The sequence below is a fragment of the Excalfactoria chinensis genome, chromosome 12 (genome assembly GCF_039878825.1).
Source record: "Excalfactoria chinensis isolate bCotChi1 chromosome 12, bCotChi1.hap2, whole genome shotgun sequence".
NCBI lineage: Eukaryota > Metazoa > Chordata > Aves > Galliformes > Phasianidae > Excalfactoria > Excalfactoria chinensis.
Genome location: NC_092836.1, coordinates 9,434,044 through 9,455,219, shown reverse-complemented (window position 1 = coordinate 9,455,219; position 21,176 = coordinate 9,434,044). Strand labels below are relative to the sequence as shown.

The 21,176-nt window shown below is 45.9% G+C and overlaps 1 protein-coding gene across 2 annotated transcripts; it reads left to right on the top strand.

The window, feature by feature from the left end:
• The first annotated feature begins 9,635 nt into the window (after nucleotides 1-9,635).
• CFAP100 (cilia and flagella associated protein 100) lies at nucleotides 9,636-20,948 on the top strand. Of its 2 annotated transcripts, none has more exons than XM_072347687.1 (17): nucleotides 9,636-9,810; nucleotides 10,581-10,689; nucleotides 11,292-11,471; nucleotides 11,667-11,750; nucleotides 12,535-12,641; nucleotides 13,607-13,799; nucleotides 14,388-14,455; nucleotides 15,059-15,222; nucleotides 15,820-15,900; nucleotides 16,093-16,253; nucleotides 16,332-16,464; nucleotides 17,062-17,110; nucleotides 17,704-17,855; nucleotides 18,634-18,766; nucleotides 18,981-19,183; nucleotides 20,314-20,407; nucleotides 20,618-20,948. In XM_072347687.1, exons 3-17 carry the CDS (start codon nucleotides 11,396-11,398, stop codon nucleotides 20,729-20,731), a joined length of 1,812 nt encoding a protein of 603 aa, XP_072203788.1. In that variant the 5' UTR covers nucleotides 9,636-9,810; nucleotides 10,581-10,689; nucleotides 11,292-11,395; the 3' UTR covers nucleotides 20,732-20,948. The 2 variants fall into 2 exon arrangements, with proteins under 2 accessions (XP_072203788.1, XP_072203787.1); XM_072347686.1 differs by having other exon boundaries at nucleotides 10,581-10,754; nucleotides 20,618-20,941.
• Nucleotides 20,949-21,176: the final 228 nt, after the last annotated feature.

Genomic DNA, 21,176 nt, shown 5'->3' with positions numbered 1-21,176 from the left:
AGATGGACTGTTGCTTAGGCCAGCAGGCAGCCAAACAGCTGGATTAGAAGTGTCAGCTTAACAACTTAAGGTTGGAATCAGCTCACTTCAACCCAGGCCTGGTAGATGTGCACCGTCAGCGATGCTGTACCAGGTCTGTTAAAAGGCTGGCAAGATATAGGCAGTGCCAGGAGGTCACAGCAGGTCCCCTCCTGCAGAGCAGCTCCATGTGTTTCACAACTTGCCTGCCCTGCTGTAGCCTCTGGGGACTGCAAGAAGCTGGGGTGCTGTGGGTTGATGGGATGGAGCTCTGTGACATCTGCTCAGATGTACATTCAGGTCTCACCCTTCCCCATAGCACCCTGCTGCAAACAGCTAAATATATGCAACCCTGGTTTCACTGTGGTTGAATGCAAGCTGAGGCTGCTGCTGCTTTATCTGCCTGCCTTCAGCAGAGCTCAGCAGCAAGCGTTTGCAGCAGCTGCTAATAGATAACGTGTTCATGTTCTCTCCATCAGTGACACAGGGATGAGCACCACGGTTTACTGGCACCCTCTGTGGTGCTGGTTGCTGCAGCTCCATGGCAATTGGCATCCCCTCCTGCTAGTCTGAGCCTCAGGCATGGGAAAGGCTGCACATCAGCTGGAGTTTTATCCCAGCCATAGGTTGAAATACAAGGATGCTTCTTTAAAAAGCAACGTCAATTTGCTTCCAGTTTGGAACTGTAATTTCGTGCAGGAAAGGGCCAGGTGTGCAAGTGGATATCCAGCGTGCAAAGGTTGAAGCAGTGTGGCCTCCAGCACAGCTGCAGCAGCAGCCCAGTGCCAGGCTGAGGTACAGTATTGCAGCCTTTGACGTCATTCCAGCACAATCAGACTCCAGTGTCTGTCCAGTCCAGACTGGACATTGCACACAGTCCCGTTCCCCCCCCCCAGCCAAGAACAGACACATTGTGCAATGCCGAAACAGATTTCACTGAGGAATCAAGCCTAGCTTTGCCCTGCGGAGAATTGGCTCAGCACTGCCAGGATCAGGCCTTCACTGCACAGAAATAGATTAAATTGGTGCCAGGCTGCTCAGAAAACTGTATGATTATTTGTCTTCAGGCAAAAAACATCTTAAAATAGAGGAGACGCCAGCATGTAGCAGGAAAATGACAGATGCAAGAGCTGTTTGCCCTCCCAAGCTGAGCTGTTCGCATGGGGCAGGAGGGGATTTGAACACCACTTGAATGTGTTGCTAGGACAGTGCTCACTGCAATTGGGCTTGGGCAAAAGAAGTAAAGCTTACCAAAATCTGGGAGGAATACAGCATAGAATCATAAAATCATAAAGGTTGGAAAAGACCACTAAGACCATCCAGTCCAACCATCAAACCATTACCACCAACACTGCCCACTAGACTAGGTTCCTTAGTACTGAACACCTCCAGGGATGGTGATTCCACCTCTCCCTGGGCAGCCTGTGCCACTGCATCACCACTCTTTCAGAGAAGAATTTCTTCCTAATATCCAACCTAAACCTCCCCTGGTGCAACTTCAGGCCATCAACAGGTATTGCTGTTACCAGAAGCAGAGGCCGCCAACCCCTACCTTACCACAATCCCCTTTCAAGAGCTGTAGAGAGCAGTAAGGTCTCCCCTGAGACTCTTCTCCCCAGACTGAACCATCCCAGTTCCCTCAGCCACTCAAGTCGTCAGCCAGAATATGTGCTTGGAGATGTTTATGTCTTTTCTGGAATAAAGGAATCAAGGGACATTGAAGGGGAAGCCAAAAGAGGATGATATTTTGGGGTGGGAGAAATCAGAGCATAAGGTGCAAAAGGCACAGGAAAAGCCTGACACAGGCAGGAGCAAAGAAAGGCCTAAGGGCTCCCAAACTCCATTGGAGCAAATGGCTCAAGGTATACATTGCCACCTCCAAGAAGAAGGCTGAGGGCTGGCAGTTCCATCCAGCCAAGAGAAATGAGCAGCAGAGGGGCCTCTGGCCTGGAGGATGGAGCAGCAGCAGGGCAGGCTGTACAACACGGGTGAGGCACAGTGCTGGAAGTGGGGATGGAGAGGTGTCCCAGCCCTCAAAGCTCAGTGGGTGAGACAAGTCCTCATAAAAACACAAGCCAGCAGGAAAGTTTCAACAACCCAAAAGAAGAGGTGCAGGAAGGAATAAAAATGCTGAAAAGTCACCTCAAGTAGAGGCTCCTGAGCCATGTTGGAAGGCAGCCACCGCATGGGACAGGGCCAGAGAACTTGGCACTCCTCAGCTCTGTCTGGAGCCCGCTGAGACAGTAGACAAAAAGTTTTGTCAGCTCGATTACTGCAGCCTCCTCCTCTCTCATCCCCACCTTCAAGAGGAAGATGTGCCAGGAGCTTCTCTGGCTGGCTTCAAGGCCACGTGCCTGCAGAGGAGCCATGTGGGCTGCTCCAAGGGGCCACGGTGAGCAACTGTACACTGATGGAGCTGCAGGATTCACCTCTGAAAAGAGAATGCACTATGACCCACAATGTGCAAATTCCCAGATCTAACACAGCATATGGGGCATGGAAGGTAGATCAGCCAAACTGCTGCAGTTCTCACTGGGCTGATCGCGAACAACTTGAGACCTTCAGTTAAGAACTGGGCTCTGTTCCTCCTGCTGCAACAAAACATGGATATATTGCAGTGGTGAAACTGCTTGCTTCACACTTTACCATTGCCAAAGACAGAAGATGATTTACAAGATGCTAGGAAAAGCATCAAGAAAATAAACAAGAGACTTCAACTAGCCCTTGAGAATGGCTTAGCCATAGCTCAGGCTCAGTAAGCACTGAAAAGTCTACAGGAAACTCAATATGAGGATAACAGAAATCTAAGCATTCTTACAAGAGCCTTTCCCACAGCCACCACCAATCCGAGCAGCTTTAACAAGCTCCATTAAATTTTATTTGGGAACCCTGCAAAGAGGATACTGTCCAGAGGAGCTGGATCTGAAGGACAGGCATCAGCTGGCTTTCACTGCAGGGTACAGCCTTGGGATCAGCAAACTTCAGTCTGTGTAACACGTGGCAGGCCACTGGAGAGCGTGCAGCACAGCAAGCACTTGCAGGCTCTTCTCCATGCCTGGATGGTGTCCTGCTGTGTTCCTATAATTTGAACGTTAGCTGCTGTATCAAGATGTTTCCCAGCGAGACCGAGGCTGCCAGCCTGAGCCTGAACCAAAGCTGCTCCAAAACACTGTGATTTACTTTGGACATGCTGCTGCTGGCAGGGAGAAAAGCAATGGGAAAGCAGCGAGCTCACCAAGCTGCTCCTCTGGCACCAGCTGAGCAGAGCCAACATTTCACAACCCCTGGGGAGATGGGTGGGAAGGGAAACCATTTCAGTGGGCACCTGAATGCAATCAAGCCTCTTCAGCAACAGAAATGACTATCATCCTTGTGCCCTGCCTCAGCCTTCCAGTGTTGCAAAATCCCTCCTCGTATCGTATGCAGGCAGTAGGATTTCTAATTTAGAAGCTGAGTTGGAAGAACAGAAGAGGTATTCAGTGGTAAGGGTTTCATCTGGCGCAAGTCAGCAGTCACCAGCAAGACTGTTGCTGTACCTGAAAGCAGCTCCCATCAGAAGCTCTGAGCCACCACTGCTTCCATTCCCTCAATGAGAAATCCACCTTCTATCTCTGGGGTGGCCATTTAGATGTAGCAGCCACCAGGAGCAACTCAAGGAGTGATCACAAAACTTGTGGAGGGGCAGCCCCCACCCAGCCCAAAGGCAGCAATGCTGTTGCTTGTTCCGGGCAGCCCAGCTGTGTTTAGCACATGGGTGCTGATAAGGAGAGATGCTGGTGCAATGTGTGAAGTAAACTAAGGAGGAAAACATCAATTAACCTTATCTCCTCACCCCTAAAATCAGATAGCAGCATGGGAGCCAGTCACTAAGCCCTTGGTAGTCAACAAGACACCTCCAGAAGGAGGATGAGCACTGTAGAGCTCAATGCAATCAGAACCAAGTCAGACGGAGCCATTTACCTAAGGCACCAACCTCAGGAGACATCTGTCTGCATCTGGGCTGTGGGGAAAAAAGGTTTTTCCTGCAAACCAAAGGGAGCCATGGGGAGCAGGTGTCATTCAGCAATGACAGCATTCACACCTAGGAAGAGAGAACAGCCAAAAAAAATGAAGTTACATTAGGATTTAGTGTTGTCAGCACTGCTATGAGACAATGCCCAGAGGAGGGAGAGAGGTTTTAGGTCCTGTCTGTAAAGGGGCTGGGGACAAGCACCATTTAGAGTGTGACCAGTTCAGCGACACAGGACAGGGACTTTTGCCCTATCTTGGCAAAGAAAGAGGGTGACAGCTCAGGAGGACCCATCCACTCTGCTGAGGGCTCTGAGGAGAAGACCTTAAACCAAGTGAGTCCCTGTCTGCACCCAGCACTGGAGCAGGAAGGGCAGGAGCAGTGGTAGAGCCTCATTACTTGGATAACGCCTTTCCTTTGTCTCTTAAGAACGAAATGGAGACAAGGACAAAACCAAGGAACTGCCAATCTGAACAGAGCAGCAGAGCCTGCAATCAAGTACCCAGCTTCCAGCAGAAGCCAAGTTTGGATGCGTTGGAGGAAAATCTTCGATAGCATCCCAGTTCCAGGAAGAGCGCAATACGTTGAGTGTTTGCTCATGTGGGATAGCTGCAGAACCATAGCAGGGCAGACAGGCTATTTATAAGTATATCAGATGTCAGTTAAGCTCTCTGCACTTTCTGCAGAGCACACAACAAGTCTGATGAGAAGGGACACAGACAGAGGGGAGCAAATGTGCACAGGTTAAAGAGACATCCATTAATACAATACGTATCAGGAAGAACAGAAGCTGGCCCTGTGCCCAGCACTGCTTACAAGGCCTCCCCAAAGCAAGGAAGATCACTTTACTACCAACACCGTGAGAAAAAAGGGCTGAGAATGCTGAGTTTGGTGATAGTACATTATTAGATGGAGAATCGTTTGCCCCTGAAAAAACAGAGGATCCAAACCTATTCACAGATCTTACAGTATGCCCTAAGTATGTAGTGTGTAACACAACAAGAGGCCTGCTAAAGAGTTACTTACCTCTCTCCAAACCTACTACAAGAGAGCTAATATACATCTAAGCACAGTCAGAATATAGCTGTTCCAATTAACGTTCCAGCTAGCATCTGCTCTTTTTAATTAGTTGAAGTCTGGTTTCATCTGGAGATGAAATTGCTGAGGAGAAGCATGCTGGCTCCTTTTCTGCTTAGCCTGCTCTTCTGATCTCTCTTGGTCTTTGGAAACTTTTTCCCTACTTCACAGAGGCTAGAGCCTCTTGTGTGCTCAGTGCTCACAGGTTCTCCATACATTTCATTGCAACCAGCTTCAAATCTGCTTCCAATAGAGGGAAAACTGAGTTTTTGCAGATGGCCTCCCCACCATGCGCACACATCTCTGTGTCTGTGCATTGTTTCATTTATTGGAGACTCAGTTCTCTTCTGCAAGCAGGCATTTTTGTTGAGCAGATGCAAGTGGAAGGAGAAGGGCTCCCCAGGACTTGTTAACCTTCCTGTTTTGCTCGAAGCTTGCTGATCCTTCAACTCACCCTTTGTAACACAACCTTTGAGGATCTGCGTGTTTCTGTTGCACGCAGATGAATAATTTACAAGCCACGGCTGTTGGAACAAACAAGCTCCTGCTCTGCCCTTCTGCTCTGCCCAAGCCCTCGATAGCTTGTCTTAAATTTCCCTCACTTTGCTAAAACCTCCAGGACTTCAGCGGCATTCAGAAACCTTTAAAGGAGAAAGTGGCAAGGGAACAGCAGAGTGGCATAGCAGAGCAACAAACAGCACTCACAGCAAGTATTCCTTTTATCTCTGAGCAGGGCATTGACCTGTTGTACAAACTCCGGGTAGGAAAGCCACTGGCAAAGCAACCTCAGATGTAATATTTACCCAAGAAGAGACATTTCAGTGGAAAACAAACTACAGGATCTGCTGACATCCTGGTGGAGAGAACAGTGGGCATTCACTCAGGTGCAGTCAATGGGATAGGAACAGGATGTGGAAACTTTCTAACGTTTCCAAGTAACAAGGCTGTCCTTGCATGAGTTTGCACTGTCTGTGATTGCAGCTGCACAGATACAAGAAGCCCCACGTGTGGCATCAGTGCTTCTCTGAGCCCCACAGCTCCCTGCACGGAGTAGAGATGCAAACTGGAGCGTTCTGCAAGAAAACAGCCAGGCTGGCACCAAACATTTGCAAACCACCATGACCAGTACCCAGCAATGCCTCATTCTCTGGCAAGAGAAGGTGGATCCTATGAGCTACCCTGGGGATATGAGCCACGGTTTTGGATCACAGATAATAGCTCCTGTCAGAGCTTCTTTGGAGCAGCAGACAGACAGGATCGAAGCAGCTCTGGAGCAAAGTGAATAGCAGGGTTGTTTTTATCTTTAATCCTTTCCACATGAGCAGGAGTGGTTTGGAGCCATAAAGCATGTGCTCGCTTTTGCAGCTCTTAGAAATCAGCCTGACCCATGACTTTAGGAATCCTTCTTGTTCTGACCCACATACCCCTCTGAAGGAACTATTTGTGCAGGGTGTGTGGGATCACCGGTTCTACCACCACAAAGCAGCAGCTTCACCATCTTCCTAAGCACAGACTGGCACTGACAGGCAATTACATTATCCCATGTGTCTCTCTCTTCCTCAGCCCATCACGGTGAGCAAAATAAAAGGATCTTTTCCTTGGGCATGGTATTTTTTGGCTGGATTGGTTCCCAATCAGTCACAGCAGCTGTAGCTTTGCCACAAAGCAAGCGCCAGGAAAACGGCTGGAACGGTGCCTTGAGAGCTTAATGTAAAATCACGAAGTTGCAACCTCATGTTCCTGGGTCAATTGTCCCTGCAAATAGCAAGAATTTATAGCCCTGGTTAGGCAAGTCTCCTTGGCTTCAGCTCTGTGGCTCTCTTTACAACGGGCCAAATGCAGACTCCTAGGCCCCAGTTGTACTTAGCTTTGAGGGAAAGCTGGAACTATTTTTCGATTTGGGATTAGGGCTAAACAGTTCTTCAGAACTGGCCTTGAAATTGCAACAATATCATTTATTTATATCATTACCAAAGCAAGGCAGTGGGGCCAATCAGGGGCCCATAGCTCTTACCCTCTGTTATCTGGAGAACTTCTGAAATCTGCATCCTCAGAGGTTTTCAGATCAGCTGGGAAAGGTATTGGGCACCTTAAGTTAGCCCTGCTTGGAGAAGGAGGTTGGATCTGGGATCAGGAGCTAGCAGAGCATCACACAGATGAATGGAAAGCTTCAGATGAATGGAGAGGGTAAGCAGCAGTGCCACAGGCAGACCACAGACAGAACTGACCTCACCACCTCCAGCAGAGCACTTGCACTGTATGTGCTATTGACACTCATTGCGGATCCCTTCCTCCTGCCTTGCATGCCGCCCTGAAAACTGGCTCTGATTTGCCCTTCTTCCTTTTGGGATGCTGTGGGTTCTGGCAGATGCACCCATTCAGCAGGAAACAGAGGAACAAGAGCTCCAGAGAAGGAAAATAACCACCAGTCCGCGTGGTGCTTGTGTGTCACTCGTTGTTAGTTAGGTTGTTCCCTTTGTGTGGTGTGTATCAGGGCTCACTTCGAAGAAACTGAAGTAAAAAACTTAAACAAATGAGTCCCCTTGAGAAGACTCCAGGCAATGGCGAGATGGCTGCTCAGTGACCTGTGCAGCATCCTGGGTACACAGGGAGTTTCCTGTAAAGATAAGACTACAAAGGAGTATTTATTTACCGAGATACTTCTTTAGCTTTCATCTCTGGCAGCGTTTCTCAATCAGCTGTTTCAAAACGTTTTGCCAACACTAATTAACCCTCACAGCACCTCTGGGGTAGGGATCAGCATCCCCACATCAGAAAAGGAGCAACCATGGAGCAGAGAAGTCAAGCAGCTCCCTCCAAGGAAGAAATAAAAGGAGCAAAGAAACAACCATATCATAGAATCACTAAGGTGGGAAAAGATCTCTAAGATCATCCAGTCCAAACGTCCACCTACCACCAATATTGCCCACTAAGCCACGTCCCCTAAGTAACACATCCACATGGCTCTTGAACAGCTCCAGAGACTTCAACTCCACCACTTCCACCCATGCCTTCATTTGGTGACAAGAATATCCTGCAATCCCAAGTCTATGCTGTTACTAAACCCTCCCCTAAAGTCCCCCAGGTCTACAAACATCATCCTGCTGGAAACACAAGAAGCAGCCCTCAACTCTTATCATGCAAACAGCCCATCTTCCCCAGACCTGCAACAGACCAGACGTTTAATAATGCCCAAAATGCAGTGCCCCGAAGCTATATTGCACAACCCAGAAATCCCTAACGAGCTACAGCACCGGTCAGCTGCACAGCCTATGCCACCAAGCAGCATTTCCCATTATGTGCACATGATATTTATTCCATTCATTAACCAAGTTAATGGTGGCTAAGAATAGACCCCAGATGTCCTTCTGGCCTTAAAAACTTATCTGCCCTCAAGGAAAAACAAAGCCTAAGGGGTTTATGGCACGTGCAGGATCGAAGCCACCAACATTATGAGAAGCTTCCACATTTCCAAACATTCCCAAAATACATCTCTGATTTTAAATAATCTGTGTTCCAGCTTTGGGAAATCAGCAGTTGGCACCAAACAGAGCAATGGGTATATAGATATCTACGTGATGTAGGGATTAGGCCGGACAGAGCTGTAGCTGTTCCAATGCCTTTGTTCGCCATTCTCTATTTCTGTGATAGCTAGTGCTGCAGATTTGTATTTCTGTGATAAACTAGTATTTATGAACCAAGGGCATTTGATATTACACCTGTACAAAAGTGCATTTTAAGTACTCCTAAATTATTCTTTTTTGGTAATGGAAATTATCCTACAGTCTTATTTTTGATGCATATTCCCAATACATCTGGGAAATCTCCTAAAATATACTAAAAAAATTGAAGTATTCACGTACAGAATAAAGACTTTTTTTCCCCTCTATGAGCATTTTCCTTCTGTTGCCTGAATCCAATCTCTTGATAATCAGCAATCACAGAGAAGAACTAAAACAATCAAATGGGATTTTGCACTTATAGAAAAGCATGCTATTTATTGCACAACTTATTCAGATGGAAAAAGCTGTTTGGAAACCTATCTGTAAGTGAAGGAAACTGCTATTTTGGAAAGCTGAAATTATTTTAATAGAGAGTCTAAAGAAGAATATGATCCATTTGAAATTGATTTGGTCTTCTCAGAAACAGGAAAGAGAAAATATAGGAACTGAAGATCATTTCCTCCTTAAGACGTATTACTTTGCTCAACTGATAATTTATCAAGCCATATAATATCATAAAATTGTTTAGGTTGGAAAAGACCACTAAGAGCATCCATTTCAACCCAAACCTACCCCCAGATACCACATCTCTACAGTTATTGAACACCTCCAGGGATGGTGACTCCACCACTCCCTGGGTAGCCCAGACTAAAAACTACAGTCACTTCCAGTGTCAGGGCTCCAGCTCCCATTTCCACATCCCAGTGCTTCGTTATGGAGATGGGGTTAAGAACCTGAGCCCTTTTTCTACCTGAAAACTTAGGGATGTATGGCAATACCTGTGTCATGATGCTTCTCACTGTAGCTAGAACCCCGGGAGCCTTCACTCTGCTGCACCAGGCCAGGAGCCACACGTGTCACCCGGCAGCGGGAGCTCAGGTTTCTATGGCAGCACAAACAGAATATCAACAGCACAGTGCCAAGCCGTGCCCGTGCCTCTGCCCCCATCCAAACACAGCTGTGAGGAGCGTGGAGTCCAGTGGGGTGAGAAACCAAAATATAATGGGGGGAGCTCACTTACATCATTTTCTTTTGTTGTCGGCATCAGACGTAAAGCTGTACTCAGACAAGTGGAGGCAGAGGGTGTCTCATGGGAGATCTCATACGTGAGAGGTCTTTGCCTCTGTGTGAGAGCTGGGGGTGCACAGTGGGATGGGGCACCCAGGACAGCACCAAACTTGGAGTCACTTCCCAGCAAGCTCAACCCTTCTCTGCGAGTCCTTGCATCGTGTTTATTGATTACTCAATCAATAAATGAGCTTGTTGTGGACTCTGGGAAGATGGTGGATGAATGTTATTCTGTCATTTTTAGACTTGTTTGCATGTTTACTTTGTTCTGGTTTGTTGGTTGTTTTTTTTTTCCCCCTTCACGGCAGCTTGATGAAAGGGAAAAATCACTGGAAAACTGTTTCTGTAGATTAAAACCCTGAATGCTTTATCTGATTCACGTCCTGCTGGATGCTGATGGGGAGCTACTGAAGCTTAAAATATAAGAGGCAGTGAGATCTACGTGCCAAACGATTCCAGCAACAAAGCAGTTTCTATTTGCATTATAGAGTGTAATAATTGTAATTAGCACAACCAGTGCTTTTGCAGCTTTTGGAATCGTTTCCAAAGTGCTGTGCAAACAATCTATTAGGAAAATCAACAATCTCAGACCAAGAATGTCTTCATAAAGTGAATATTTATAAGTTGATCTCAGAAACGGCTCTGTATCCTTTGCTAAAGGTAATATAAAGCACTTTTGATTTCAGGGATCTTCACTGACGGATAATTTCCCACCTGCCAGTATCCTCTCTCTAGTTCTGCTTTCCAGTCCTATTCCCCGCAGCAGAAATTGGAACAACCCCGTGGAACAATAAGGTTATTATGGGAAAGCTTTTGGGTTACAGAAGTCGAAGTGTGCTCTAAGAGGGCCAAACACTCAGGTATTTGCCACAACCACCCCACATATTTCACAAAGTGTACTTACCAAACACTGCTTTTGGAAAGGCTTTTGGAGTGGGCACTTCAAGACCAGAAAAAGGAGAGAGAAAATATTGGGGTGCATTGCAAACTGCTTTATCTCTACCTCAGACTGTGTCTCATCAGCGCTGAAAGTCTGACACCTCTGAAGAATAAGACACTAATTGGGCAGCTGCAGAAACACAGCCAATAGGAAACACATCGCACCAAGGACAGGGAAATTAGGCCAGATGAGTTTAGCTCAAAATACATAAAAACTGGAGGCTGTTCAGAGCAAATAATGATGCTTTAAAATAGCCTTAAAACTAGCTCAAGCGGAAGAGGATATTTTCTGCTGCGCTTATGGTTGTGTGGATCAGGAATATAGCAGTAGAATTACATCAACTGAACAGTACCTCTCTGGACTCTGCTTTCTGCCTTTTTCGATTCAAGGATAAGTGTTACAATGATCTATCTGTTCTCTGTGAGTGAGATCATTACAATTATGCCTTCTCCCCTAGGACCTGCAGCAAAGACTACAAAAGAGATTGGATTCAGAGAAACTAAAAACTAACCTTCGTCACTTTGCCAGCCTAAAATTAAACGCGACCAAATTTCCTACAGCATGTCTGTGCTGTCCAGCAATCATTCAGCCTTATCACAAGAAACCCACAGCACTCATAGTGCTGAAACAACTTCTGGTAAGAGCTTCAGGAAGTAAAATTGTTGCTTGTGATCCAGCAATGTGCAGATGAAAGCATGGGTTTGGGTCAGAAATGGAGCTCAGTGGTTAAGATCCAGAAAGACCTGAGGCTCATTGCTGCTGTAAAACATCACTGCATCAGTCACTGGCAGGTCCCAGTTGATTAATTTGTTTATGGTTTTCTTTGGGCCAGAATCAGCAGTGTCATCTGCATGTGAAGAGTCAGTCTGTGAGAGTCTCTCTCCTAAACCTGGAATGGAAACCGACCTTGTGTCAGGTAAGGTCATGATGCTCCAGCAGCTTTCCATTCTTTGGTCAAAGGAGAGGTCTGCATTCATACTCTTCTGCCCATGGTCAGATAAGACAGGCTCCAAAAAGCTTCAGTAAATGCTCTGCCCGAGGAAAACAGTGAATAAAGACTTCAGTAAATGAGGTTAGGATATGGGAAGTGAGAATGTAAGGGAACGCAGCTCTTGGCTCTGCCACCAACAGCACTACAGAAGGGCAAAGGAATTAATCTCTCTGATAGATCTTCTAGTACAGCCAAGGTCTTGAGGTCCTCACTCCCTTTCTTCTTGATCTCTCAGACACTAATTCGAACTTGAGCATCTAGCAAAGTTGATTTTATATCCAATCATGAAATCATAAAGCCAAGTATCTCCTTGCACAGGAGCGTTCTGCTCTCCAGAATCAGGCCTGCCTAAAGCTTTCCTATTTTACAGATAAACTGTCTTCAAGCTTTGTCAACTAAGGGCTTAAGCTTATATTAACAATAACAACTTATGTCTTATGCTCACCCCACTGCCTTTCCTGAGAAGACTAAGTGCCTACCAGTAACAAGAGATGGAAGAGACCCAGGTGGCTCTTAGTATATTAAGGCTTCTAATCTAGGGTTGAGTTTGTTAAATGCTAACATTAAATGTTAAAGTAAGCAGCCAACTGCCACCAACAAGAAGCCAACTCAAGAGACATATTGCCATGATGCAGCAGATCAGAGTCCCTTTGCACAAGGTTCTAACATCCTGCCTTGTATCTTCTACATCCTCACCCATTTCTTGCAGAATTCCAAGAGGAAGATGAAGAATCCATTTACAGAAATCCATTTACAGTTCCTCCAGATATTGATATTTTTGTAATAAGGAGCAAGGAAAGAAAAAAAGCAAAGGCGGTACGTATACATGATGCTTTACACCCATGTGTACTCAAGGCAGGCAACCAACCAATATAAGTCAAACCAAGGATAAGAAATACATGCATTAGAAAAACAATACCTGCTAAATTCAGCTCAAATTCCCCCTTATCAGCTACAAATTCACTGAGATACATGATGTGAAATAAACCTTAGAGAGAAGAGTGTAGAGATTTGCTAGTTGCTATTGCACAACTTACGTGCTGCTGTTTTGCTTCCATACTCAAAGGTAGGTTTGCTGCTCCCTCCTGTTCCTGGAGGAGATGCTTGCTAGTGCTGCTAGTGTTGATTATCCACAGGAGGTTTTGGTGCAAGGTCTCTTTCCTTGCAGTTCAACAGGCCTAAGAAAAAGGAGGACATGGGATTCATGCCTTAAGTTTCTCTCCATAAAACAATGATGGGTCTGTGGAATGTCTCTTTCTTCCTTATTTCTACTGAGGATTTTCCCTAGGGCAGTGGGAAATCACAGGGAGGTTATGATGTCTCAGAGAGGTCTAAGCATTGATGCAGTTGCAGAAGCCAAGCAGTGATATGAAAGCAAGAGGTCTTTGTTACTAAATCACAAAGGGAAGCCTCCAAACAAGCTTAGGCAAACCTCAGCTGACTGATAATTTGATTTTAGCTTGGGTTCAAGGTCACAAAGTAAGTATGGGGAAGGGCACCAAGGATGTCTGCTGAGCAATGCCCTCAGCCTAACCCATGCAGAGGGCAAATGAATTACAGACCTCAGCCCATGTGAAAGCACTGAGCACAAGCAATGTTTCACTTTCCAGAAAGCTCTGGAGTGAGTTTCAAGAGACCCTCTCAACCTGGACTTGAGGGTTTACATCAGCAGGGTATTAGAAGCTGCAGATTTCTAGCCTGTGAATAACCACTTGATGTCAATGAAAACCACAGCAGACAAAACAGATTATCAATTTGTCCACATAACTGACTTCTTATAGGAACGTGAAAAGATGAAGACCATGAAAATTCATGAGAAAATGACTTGCTCCTTTAAAAACAAGGCAAAGGAAAAAGGGGTTAGGAAAGCTTTGCAAAAGGAAGAGGAAGAAGAAAACAGAAAACAGGCAACAGATGAAGACAGACTGAAGGCTCTTCAGGAGTGTCTTTCATGGAAGATAGCCATTAAAAAAGGTAGGGAACGGTTCCTTCCTTTATAACAGTGCTGCTCAGCTGGAGAGCAGCCTAAATCAGAAATCAAAAAGGGGATGGGGCTGGCAGTTAGCTCTAGCTGATGCTGGTGAGCTCCTGTAGGCACAGTAGTTATCTGGTTCACCTAGACAGCCTGTGGGCTGTATCCATCTCACACCACCAGGGCAGCCTGGGTTCCAGCATCCCCTGTGGCTTCCACAGTAGCTGGGAGCCCTGGGATACAGCACACAAGTCAGATGAGAGCTCGCCAGGACCTTGTATCAAGCTGACCTGTAGCTGGATTTTGGTGGACACGAGTCTGTAGTTTTCTGCCTCTGATAGAGGAATAGTTTTGCCATTAATGTCTAGAGAAACAAACTCGATCTTTGTAAGGACAAGATTCACCACTCAATTCTACCTGTTTATACAGAGACTCCTTTTGAAACTGATTCAAACCAATGTCAAAATGGTAATAAAGTAATCAGTTTTTCTAGTTTCAATGCCAACCACATTATCTGCTATCATATTCACTCTTCTCTGCATGACCATATTTCTCCCTGTAGTCTATTGAATTTGTTGTCTCCATTTCAGATTATCCATTAGAAAAAGAAACTTTCCGTGACTACATAAATGACAGAAGAGAGATATTTTTGCTGGAGGTACTTGGATTTCTTTAAGAATGTTACTCTCTGCTCATTTAATTGTCCTTCAGAGTTGCCTTGGGTTTTTGTTTGTTTTCATGAGACCCATTGCCTAGAGGTCACAGCAGCAGGGCATTCATCAGATCTCATTAACCAATTGTCCAAGCCCTGCGTTAAAGACACGTATGGTCTATAGACCATCAATCCACTAAGAAATGAAACAGGTCATTCCCACCACCCAGTGGCTGCCATCCAGTTATTTCCCCCTTAATTTGCAAAATACATCCACATACTGACCTTTTGGCTTTTGCTCTACTCATGTAATTTATCCATAAGTGCCATTATGAAATCAAAATAATGTTGGAATATCCCCATTATTCATCTCTATTGTTGTGCTAATACACTGCTGAATTATCTCAATCACTGCTTATCTGTTGTGTTACTTCTGAAAAATCTCCTGGCCTCTATGTACCTAGTTTGCACTAAGACGTGTCTTGGTTTGAGTCATTACCCTCTGCCAACAACTATAAAGCAAGAAGGCAACCAAGAACAAAGCCAAACCAACATGCCTTCAGTATCAGCCAGTCAACGTGACTGTGTTATCTTTTGGGTTCATTTCAGTATGCCATAGCAGTTAAGAGACAAGAGATTCAAAAGCTGGAGAACATAGCGAAGAGAGAGGAAAGAAAGCTGGAAAAGGCTGAACGTAACCTGGAGAAAGATGCTGCCATATTTGATGAGTTCCTGAAGGAGAACCATAAAAGCTCTGTTCAAGCCCTGAAAATGTAATGGAAGCTGAGTAACTCTTTTGTATTGAACAAAGATTTTTTTGCTTGATGATCCCCAGAGGGTTTTGGATAGCATCCAACCTCAGATTCCCTGTGTCTGGGTTTTCCCAGAGCCCTGGTAGCATTTTCTCTCCACACATTCATTGAGAGGAAGGAGCCAGTAGCTGGGGAATCCCCTCATTACTGAAGCCTTCAGTTTATCTTTAGTGAAGAATCCATCGTTGTTCCCACCAAGTCTCACAACACTGATAACAGACTCTTCTCCCTAACCTCTGGCAGCAGGAACAGTCCCCAGAACAAAGCAAGCTGAGCACTTTGGCTCATTACACAAAGGCAGAGCAGAAAGTGATGCTTAGCAACAGCCAAATTAAGAACACCCTGACCTGGAAAAGTGCTGCTGGGACCCTGTGCTCCCTTTGCCAAGGCAAGGCCTTCAGGCAAAGTGTCTTCAGACAAGTGTCACTAATGGTACATCTGTACCTGCAATAGAGAGATTTTTAGGGTTCCTCCCCATCTGTGTTATATGCATCTCAGCTCACTACCTGCTTACTGCTAAACTGTTTTGTGGCTCATTTTGCTGTATTTTTCCTCTAGTGCCGAAAGAGAATCTTCAGCAAAAGCAAAGAAAATAGTAGAGATCCACTCAATTGGTTCCCAAATAATGAGCCTCCAAAGGTAAGAATCACATGCTATCCCTGCCCAGCCTTTACCAGCGCCTGCAGCAGAGAGGTTTACATTTATGTGCCCATGAGAACAAGAGCTCCCTGTCCCTTCTCTGGGTGTAGTTGAGTGTCAAGGGTTATAAAGGACCTGCTCAAACAGGGGCTTTCCTCCCTGCTAACAAACTGCCCACTTTTCCCACCCCAGCGATATAACCAGATTTGAGAACTCTCTGCGAGAGTACAGGATGTACAAAGACTTCCTCTATCAGCTATCTCCAAAAGAATGGCAGGAGGAATATGAAAAAAAGCACGGAAAGCAATTGAAAACAGCATCCACAGCTGACAAAGAAAGTGCCTCAGAGGAGGGTAAGTACTACAGCAGAGCTGCCCACTCCTCTGTGGGGCAGCCTCACACTCCAAGTATCCACCTCTTTTTGTGTCCAGACCAGGATGTGACCATGAGTGGTATAGATGTGCCAATTTCTCCGATGCCTGCAGAAGGTTTGAACTCAGGTTTATCACCTGGGACCAAACCACAGATCAAAAACCTCCTGAAACGTCTCACAGAAGAAAGTATGTAAGTACTTGACACACACACACACAAAAAAAACTCCAACCAAAAAAAACCAACCACAACAAACTTAGTTTGGTACAGAGGAAACTTACTCCTCAAGGTAGAACCTGGCACCATCCTGGAGCAAAGCTTTTCCATGCCCTGTTTATGGCTGAGTTACTTGTCCCCACTGTTGGTCACAGTTACCTGTTCGGACACAGTAGACATCACCCACTAAAAGGCATCCGTACCATAGGCAGGCCCATCCCTCACACAAAACCACTATTGGGCTGCTGCCACATGGCAGCATCAATGCAGACATAAATGGGCCTGGCACTAAGGGGACACAAATCAAGGTTTTCACCCCTCCTGTGGAGTAAGAAGGCAGCTCCTATTGACCCCTCAGCAGCCCACAGGCAAGAGGAGCCAAACTTGTGAATGCTGTAGGGGCTGCCCAGCACCAAACAGCCAATACGGGAAGCTGCCAGTTACCTGCAGCTGGAGCCAGAGGCTGCTTGCAGGTGTCAGCATTGGCAGCTTGCCGTGCTCATGATGTATTAACAAGGTCTCCTCTGAGTTGTCATTTCTCTAAGGGCCTGATAACACAAAATGCTTTTGCAGATATTCATCGGAGGATCAAGAGAGTGAAATCTGCTCGGATGAAGATGAGGTCAGAAGCCTTACGCTGAAATATTTAACTTTGTCCTGTGTCACATATTAGCGTTACTGATTTCCCTCAACAGGAGGTGTTGTGATTAGTGAACTTTTCATTTTATACCCAAAGGAGAGGATTTCTCACCCAGATGCTCGCAACACTTTTTCCTCCCCAAAACGCAGCCTGAAATGAGCCTTACCATTTGCTTTTCTTGAGTTCACCACATTGGCTGCAGAGGACAAATCTCACCACCCCTGTCTGTAAGGAGGTGAGCCTTCAGAAATAGGCTTGGCCCTGGAGAGAAGGTTACAGGAGTAAAGGAGAAAAAAATTAGCAGGTGCAAAACACCTTTCAGCACCCATAGCCACTGCCATAAGAAACCAGGGAGCCACTCTGCCGCACAACAGGACTTCTTTAAGCTAGGCCAGGGTCTGCTCAGTAACATCCCTTAAGTAAGCATATTTAATTGGGGTCGCATAGCAGCTTTTGGAGGCTGTGCCTGATTGTTCTGCTGGGAAAAAGCCACAAATAACACCAGTAAGCAGAGGTACCAGAGGACATTTCTCTCATTCTTCTCACCCAGATTTTCCAATCGTTTTCCAATCCAGGAGCCTGAGCTGTATTTTACCAACCCCCAACAACTGCTGTCTGTTTTCACGGAGATGGAGGAACAGAACTTTTCCTACCTCTGTAATTTCCAGGAGGCAGAGAAAGAAATGAATGAGCTCCAACACACCTTCATCAACACACAACAAAGGAAGTGAGTGAGATCCTGTCATGAGTGGTGAGAAGGGGGTCCCTGTGCAGTCCTTTGAGTTCGAAGGGTCCCTTAAAGACCATCTGGTCCAACCCCCCTGCAATGCACAGGGACACCCACAGCTCCATCAGGTGCTCAGAGCCCAACCAGCCTGACCTTGGCTGCCTCCAGGGATGGGGCACCACCACCTCTGTGGGCTGCCTGTGCCTCACCACCTTACTGTAAAGAATTCCTTTCTTATCAGAAGCTGTGTATTCACAGCTCGGTGCACAGCCCTGAAGGCACAGGCTGGTGCATGTAGTATTCTGCAGGGGGATGTATGCCATGAAGGATGGTGTAATTCTCCTAAGGAAGGATCAAAGGCAGAAACAAAGCTCATCCTGAGAGATCCAGACCAGCGCCTGTTTTGAGTCAAACCCTTCACCCAAGTGTGATTGCAGAGCAGTATTTCTATGGCAGGTAGACACACCTATTCTCATTTGAAGTGCCTCTCATTTGAAGTGAGTGCTTTTAAATGAAATCTGCTTCCCACACTGACTCGTCACAAAACCCAGACCATTACTTAACCTGTGCACCCTCTCCCCCCACACACCCTAACTGCTACCCTAGAAAAAGCCCATCTCCTTTTGCTCTCCGAGCCGAGGTAAAGTCGACCAGAAATGGAGTGTAGTGATGCTTCCACCTACCGGCAGCAGCAAGGACAGCCTGGCTGGAAGCAACAGAGAAACCATATGTTTTGTGGACACCGTTTACCAAACAGCTCCTCTCTCTTCCTACCCAGGGATGAGGAGCAAGCACAGCTGAAAGAAGCTTCGCTCACCTTGAAATCTAGTGTCGCCAAATTGGAAGAGAGAGCAGCAGACCTGAAGCTCAAAGTTGAAGACTTTTCCTCAGAGCACAAAGCGGATGTTCAGGTACGCCCCAAAGTCGAGGTAAAGTGGGATAGCATGACAATGAGCTGCTCCTCATTGAGCCATCCATCCCAGGCACTGCTGAGCTCAGAAGCAAACAATCAAGTTCTAAGAGAAAGCATTCTAGTTCCCTTCTCTGTTCTTTTAGAGGGATATAGCAGCTCTAACCAGGCAGGATCCAGCTGGTGCATCTCACTGTATCTCCTCTATTCTCTAGGATAAAATGCTTGCAAGCTTGGGAAAAAAGGTGCGGGAGATCTATGGTCACTGCATCGGAGAAAGCGGGGAAGGCATGGAGACAGTGGAGATGCTGGCAGCGATAGAAATAAAGCTCATTGAGTTACTGGACCACCTGGAAAGAATCCCAGCCGCAAAGATAGCGGAGATTGAAAAAGCCAAAAAGAAAGAACGGAGAATGAGGTAAGACAAGAACTCCTAGAAATGAGAGACCTCCATTTTTAACTACTGACAATCAAAAATCAAAGCCCCTGAAATAGCCAAGTTTGTCAGATCAACTTAGGAAACATTAACAGTAATCTGAAAGCCCAGGGGACTGCCATATCCCAATTTAGCCCTCTGAGAGCTTCACACTCCCAGTGCTTGCAGCTCAGCAAGCAGCAGCCCAGAGCTGTATTAGGAGAGCCTGAAGGTGCCTGTATTGTGAATGGGAGGGCAAGATCTGGAAGAAGAAAATGTCTTCTGTGCAAATTCAATGAGAACCATAGTTTTAAGAAGATAGTTTGAATTAATGAAATTTGAAGTCATTGAACAACAAGTGACTCCTCTGTTTAAGTATATAGGGCACCTGTAAGCAAGGCCAGCTTTCAGATGTTTCTTCTGCAGACCTGTACAGTTCAAATTGTACTTCTTGATTAAAACAGGAGACAATTAACACAACTAATTTAAGTTGCTAGACGTTACCATTGGCTCTGTTACACAAATGGAAGTTCCCATGCAAACAGCAAAGACATGAATGGGGAACTGACTGTATCTGGTCATCCAAGGGTGAATCAGATTCATTACAAGAAAATTAGTTTGAGAATTTAAAGCCCAAGTGACATTTTCCTTCTACTTCTTTCTCTGAGTCTTTCTTCACCTTTATGGTGGAAAGGATGCGACACTTCCTCCCTACATTCTGTGAATGATTTTACACTCTTCACTTACAAAAGAAACATGGCCCTGGAGACACTCGAGGTCAGGCTGGATGGGCTCTGAGCACCTGATGGAGCTCCGGGTGTCCCTGTTTATTGCACAGGAGCTGGACTGATGGCCTTTAAGGGCCCTTCCTAATTGTAATGATTCTGTGATTCGATGAAGCAACACACACTTATTCTGCTCTGAGGATGGAAGAATCTGTGAAGGAATCTGACCAAACCTTGGCCCCTGCCTGCCACCAAAACAAAAACCTTCAAAGATTGTTTAAAATCCAGCATTGTCTATATCCAAACCACTGCATTCCAGTGGTCTCACAGTTAGACAAGGAATGGATCTAAAGCAAACTGCTATAACTGCACACATTCCAACCTCCTTTTTTTTACTCCCTTCAAAAGGCTGAAGGAGGAAAAAGAACAACGGCAGAAGCAACTGCAGGAGGAAAAACTGCAACGGGCCCTGGAGAGAGCACAGGCAATTGTACAGAAAAAGGTAAGTGCAGTGATCCATATAAACACACCTCACCTCTGCAGCCCACTTCAAGGACAATGGGGCACCCAAACACCAGACATTAAAGGGGGGAGGGACTTAACCCTGCCATGAAAACAGCCAGCAAAGAGCATGGCCCCAGCAGCAAGAAAGCCCTACAGCACATGTGGTTCATGGTGCTGCTCTAACAATGTGCCGCTTCTTTCTCTGCAGACCACCAGAAGGCTGATGTTCCGCTCCAGTCCACCTGTCAGGAAGGAAAAGAAAAAGCACAGCCAGGAACAAAGTGATAAGGAAAAAGAAGAACTACTGTACTATTTCACTTGACAGCACAGCTTCTACTACGTAACATAGGGTTGATATTACTCATGAAAAAGGTTTCTGTAGCTCCTGTCTGAGCCTGGGCTGTTTGTAGTGTGAAAACTTCATAGCCTCATGAAACTCCTCCTACCCCAAGACCCAAAGGAAAGGAGCCAGTGTGAGGCAACTACTGATTGCTTTGCTTAACTAAGGAAATAAAATGCTCTTATTCTGCTTCTTTGGCTCCTGCTAGCAACAGTGCTTTTCTCTTTCAGTTGCTGATGTGAATAGCTCTATCCCTACCAACCTGAACAGTGTCTTGGTTAACAATTTTGCCATGGCACAACTAAGCCAAACACTTACCATTTATTATAACCACAAACCAGGTGAAAAGTGAAGTCTCTGCCTTAATCTGAAGGATGGGTTGGTGGACTCCACCCCACTACTGTGAAGATACAAGCAAAGTTAAAAA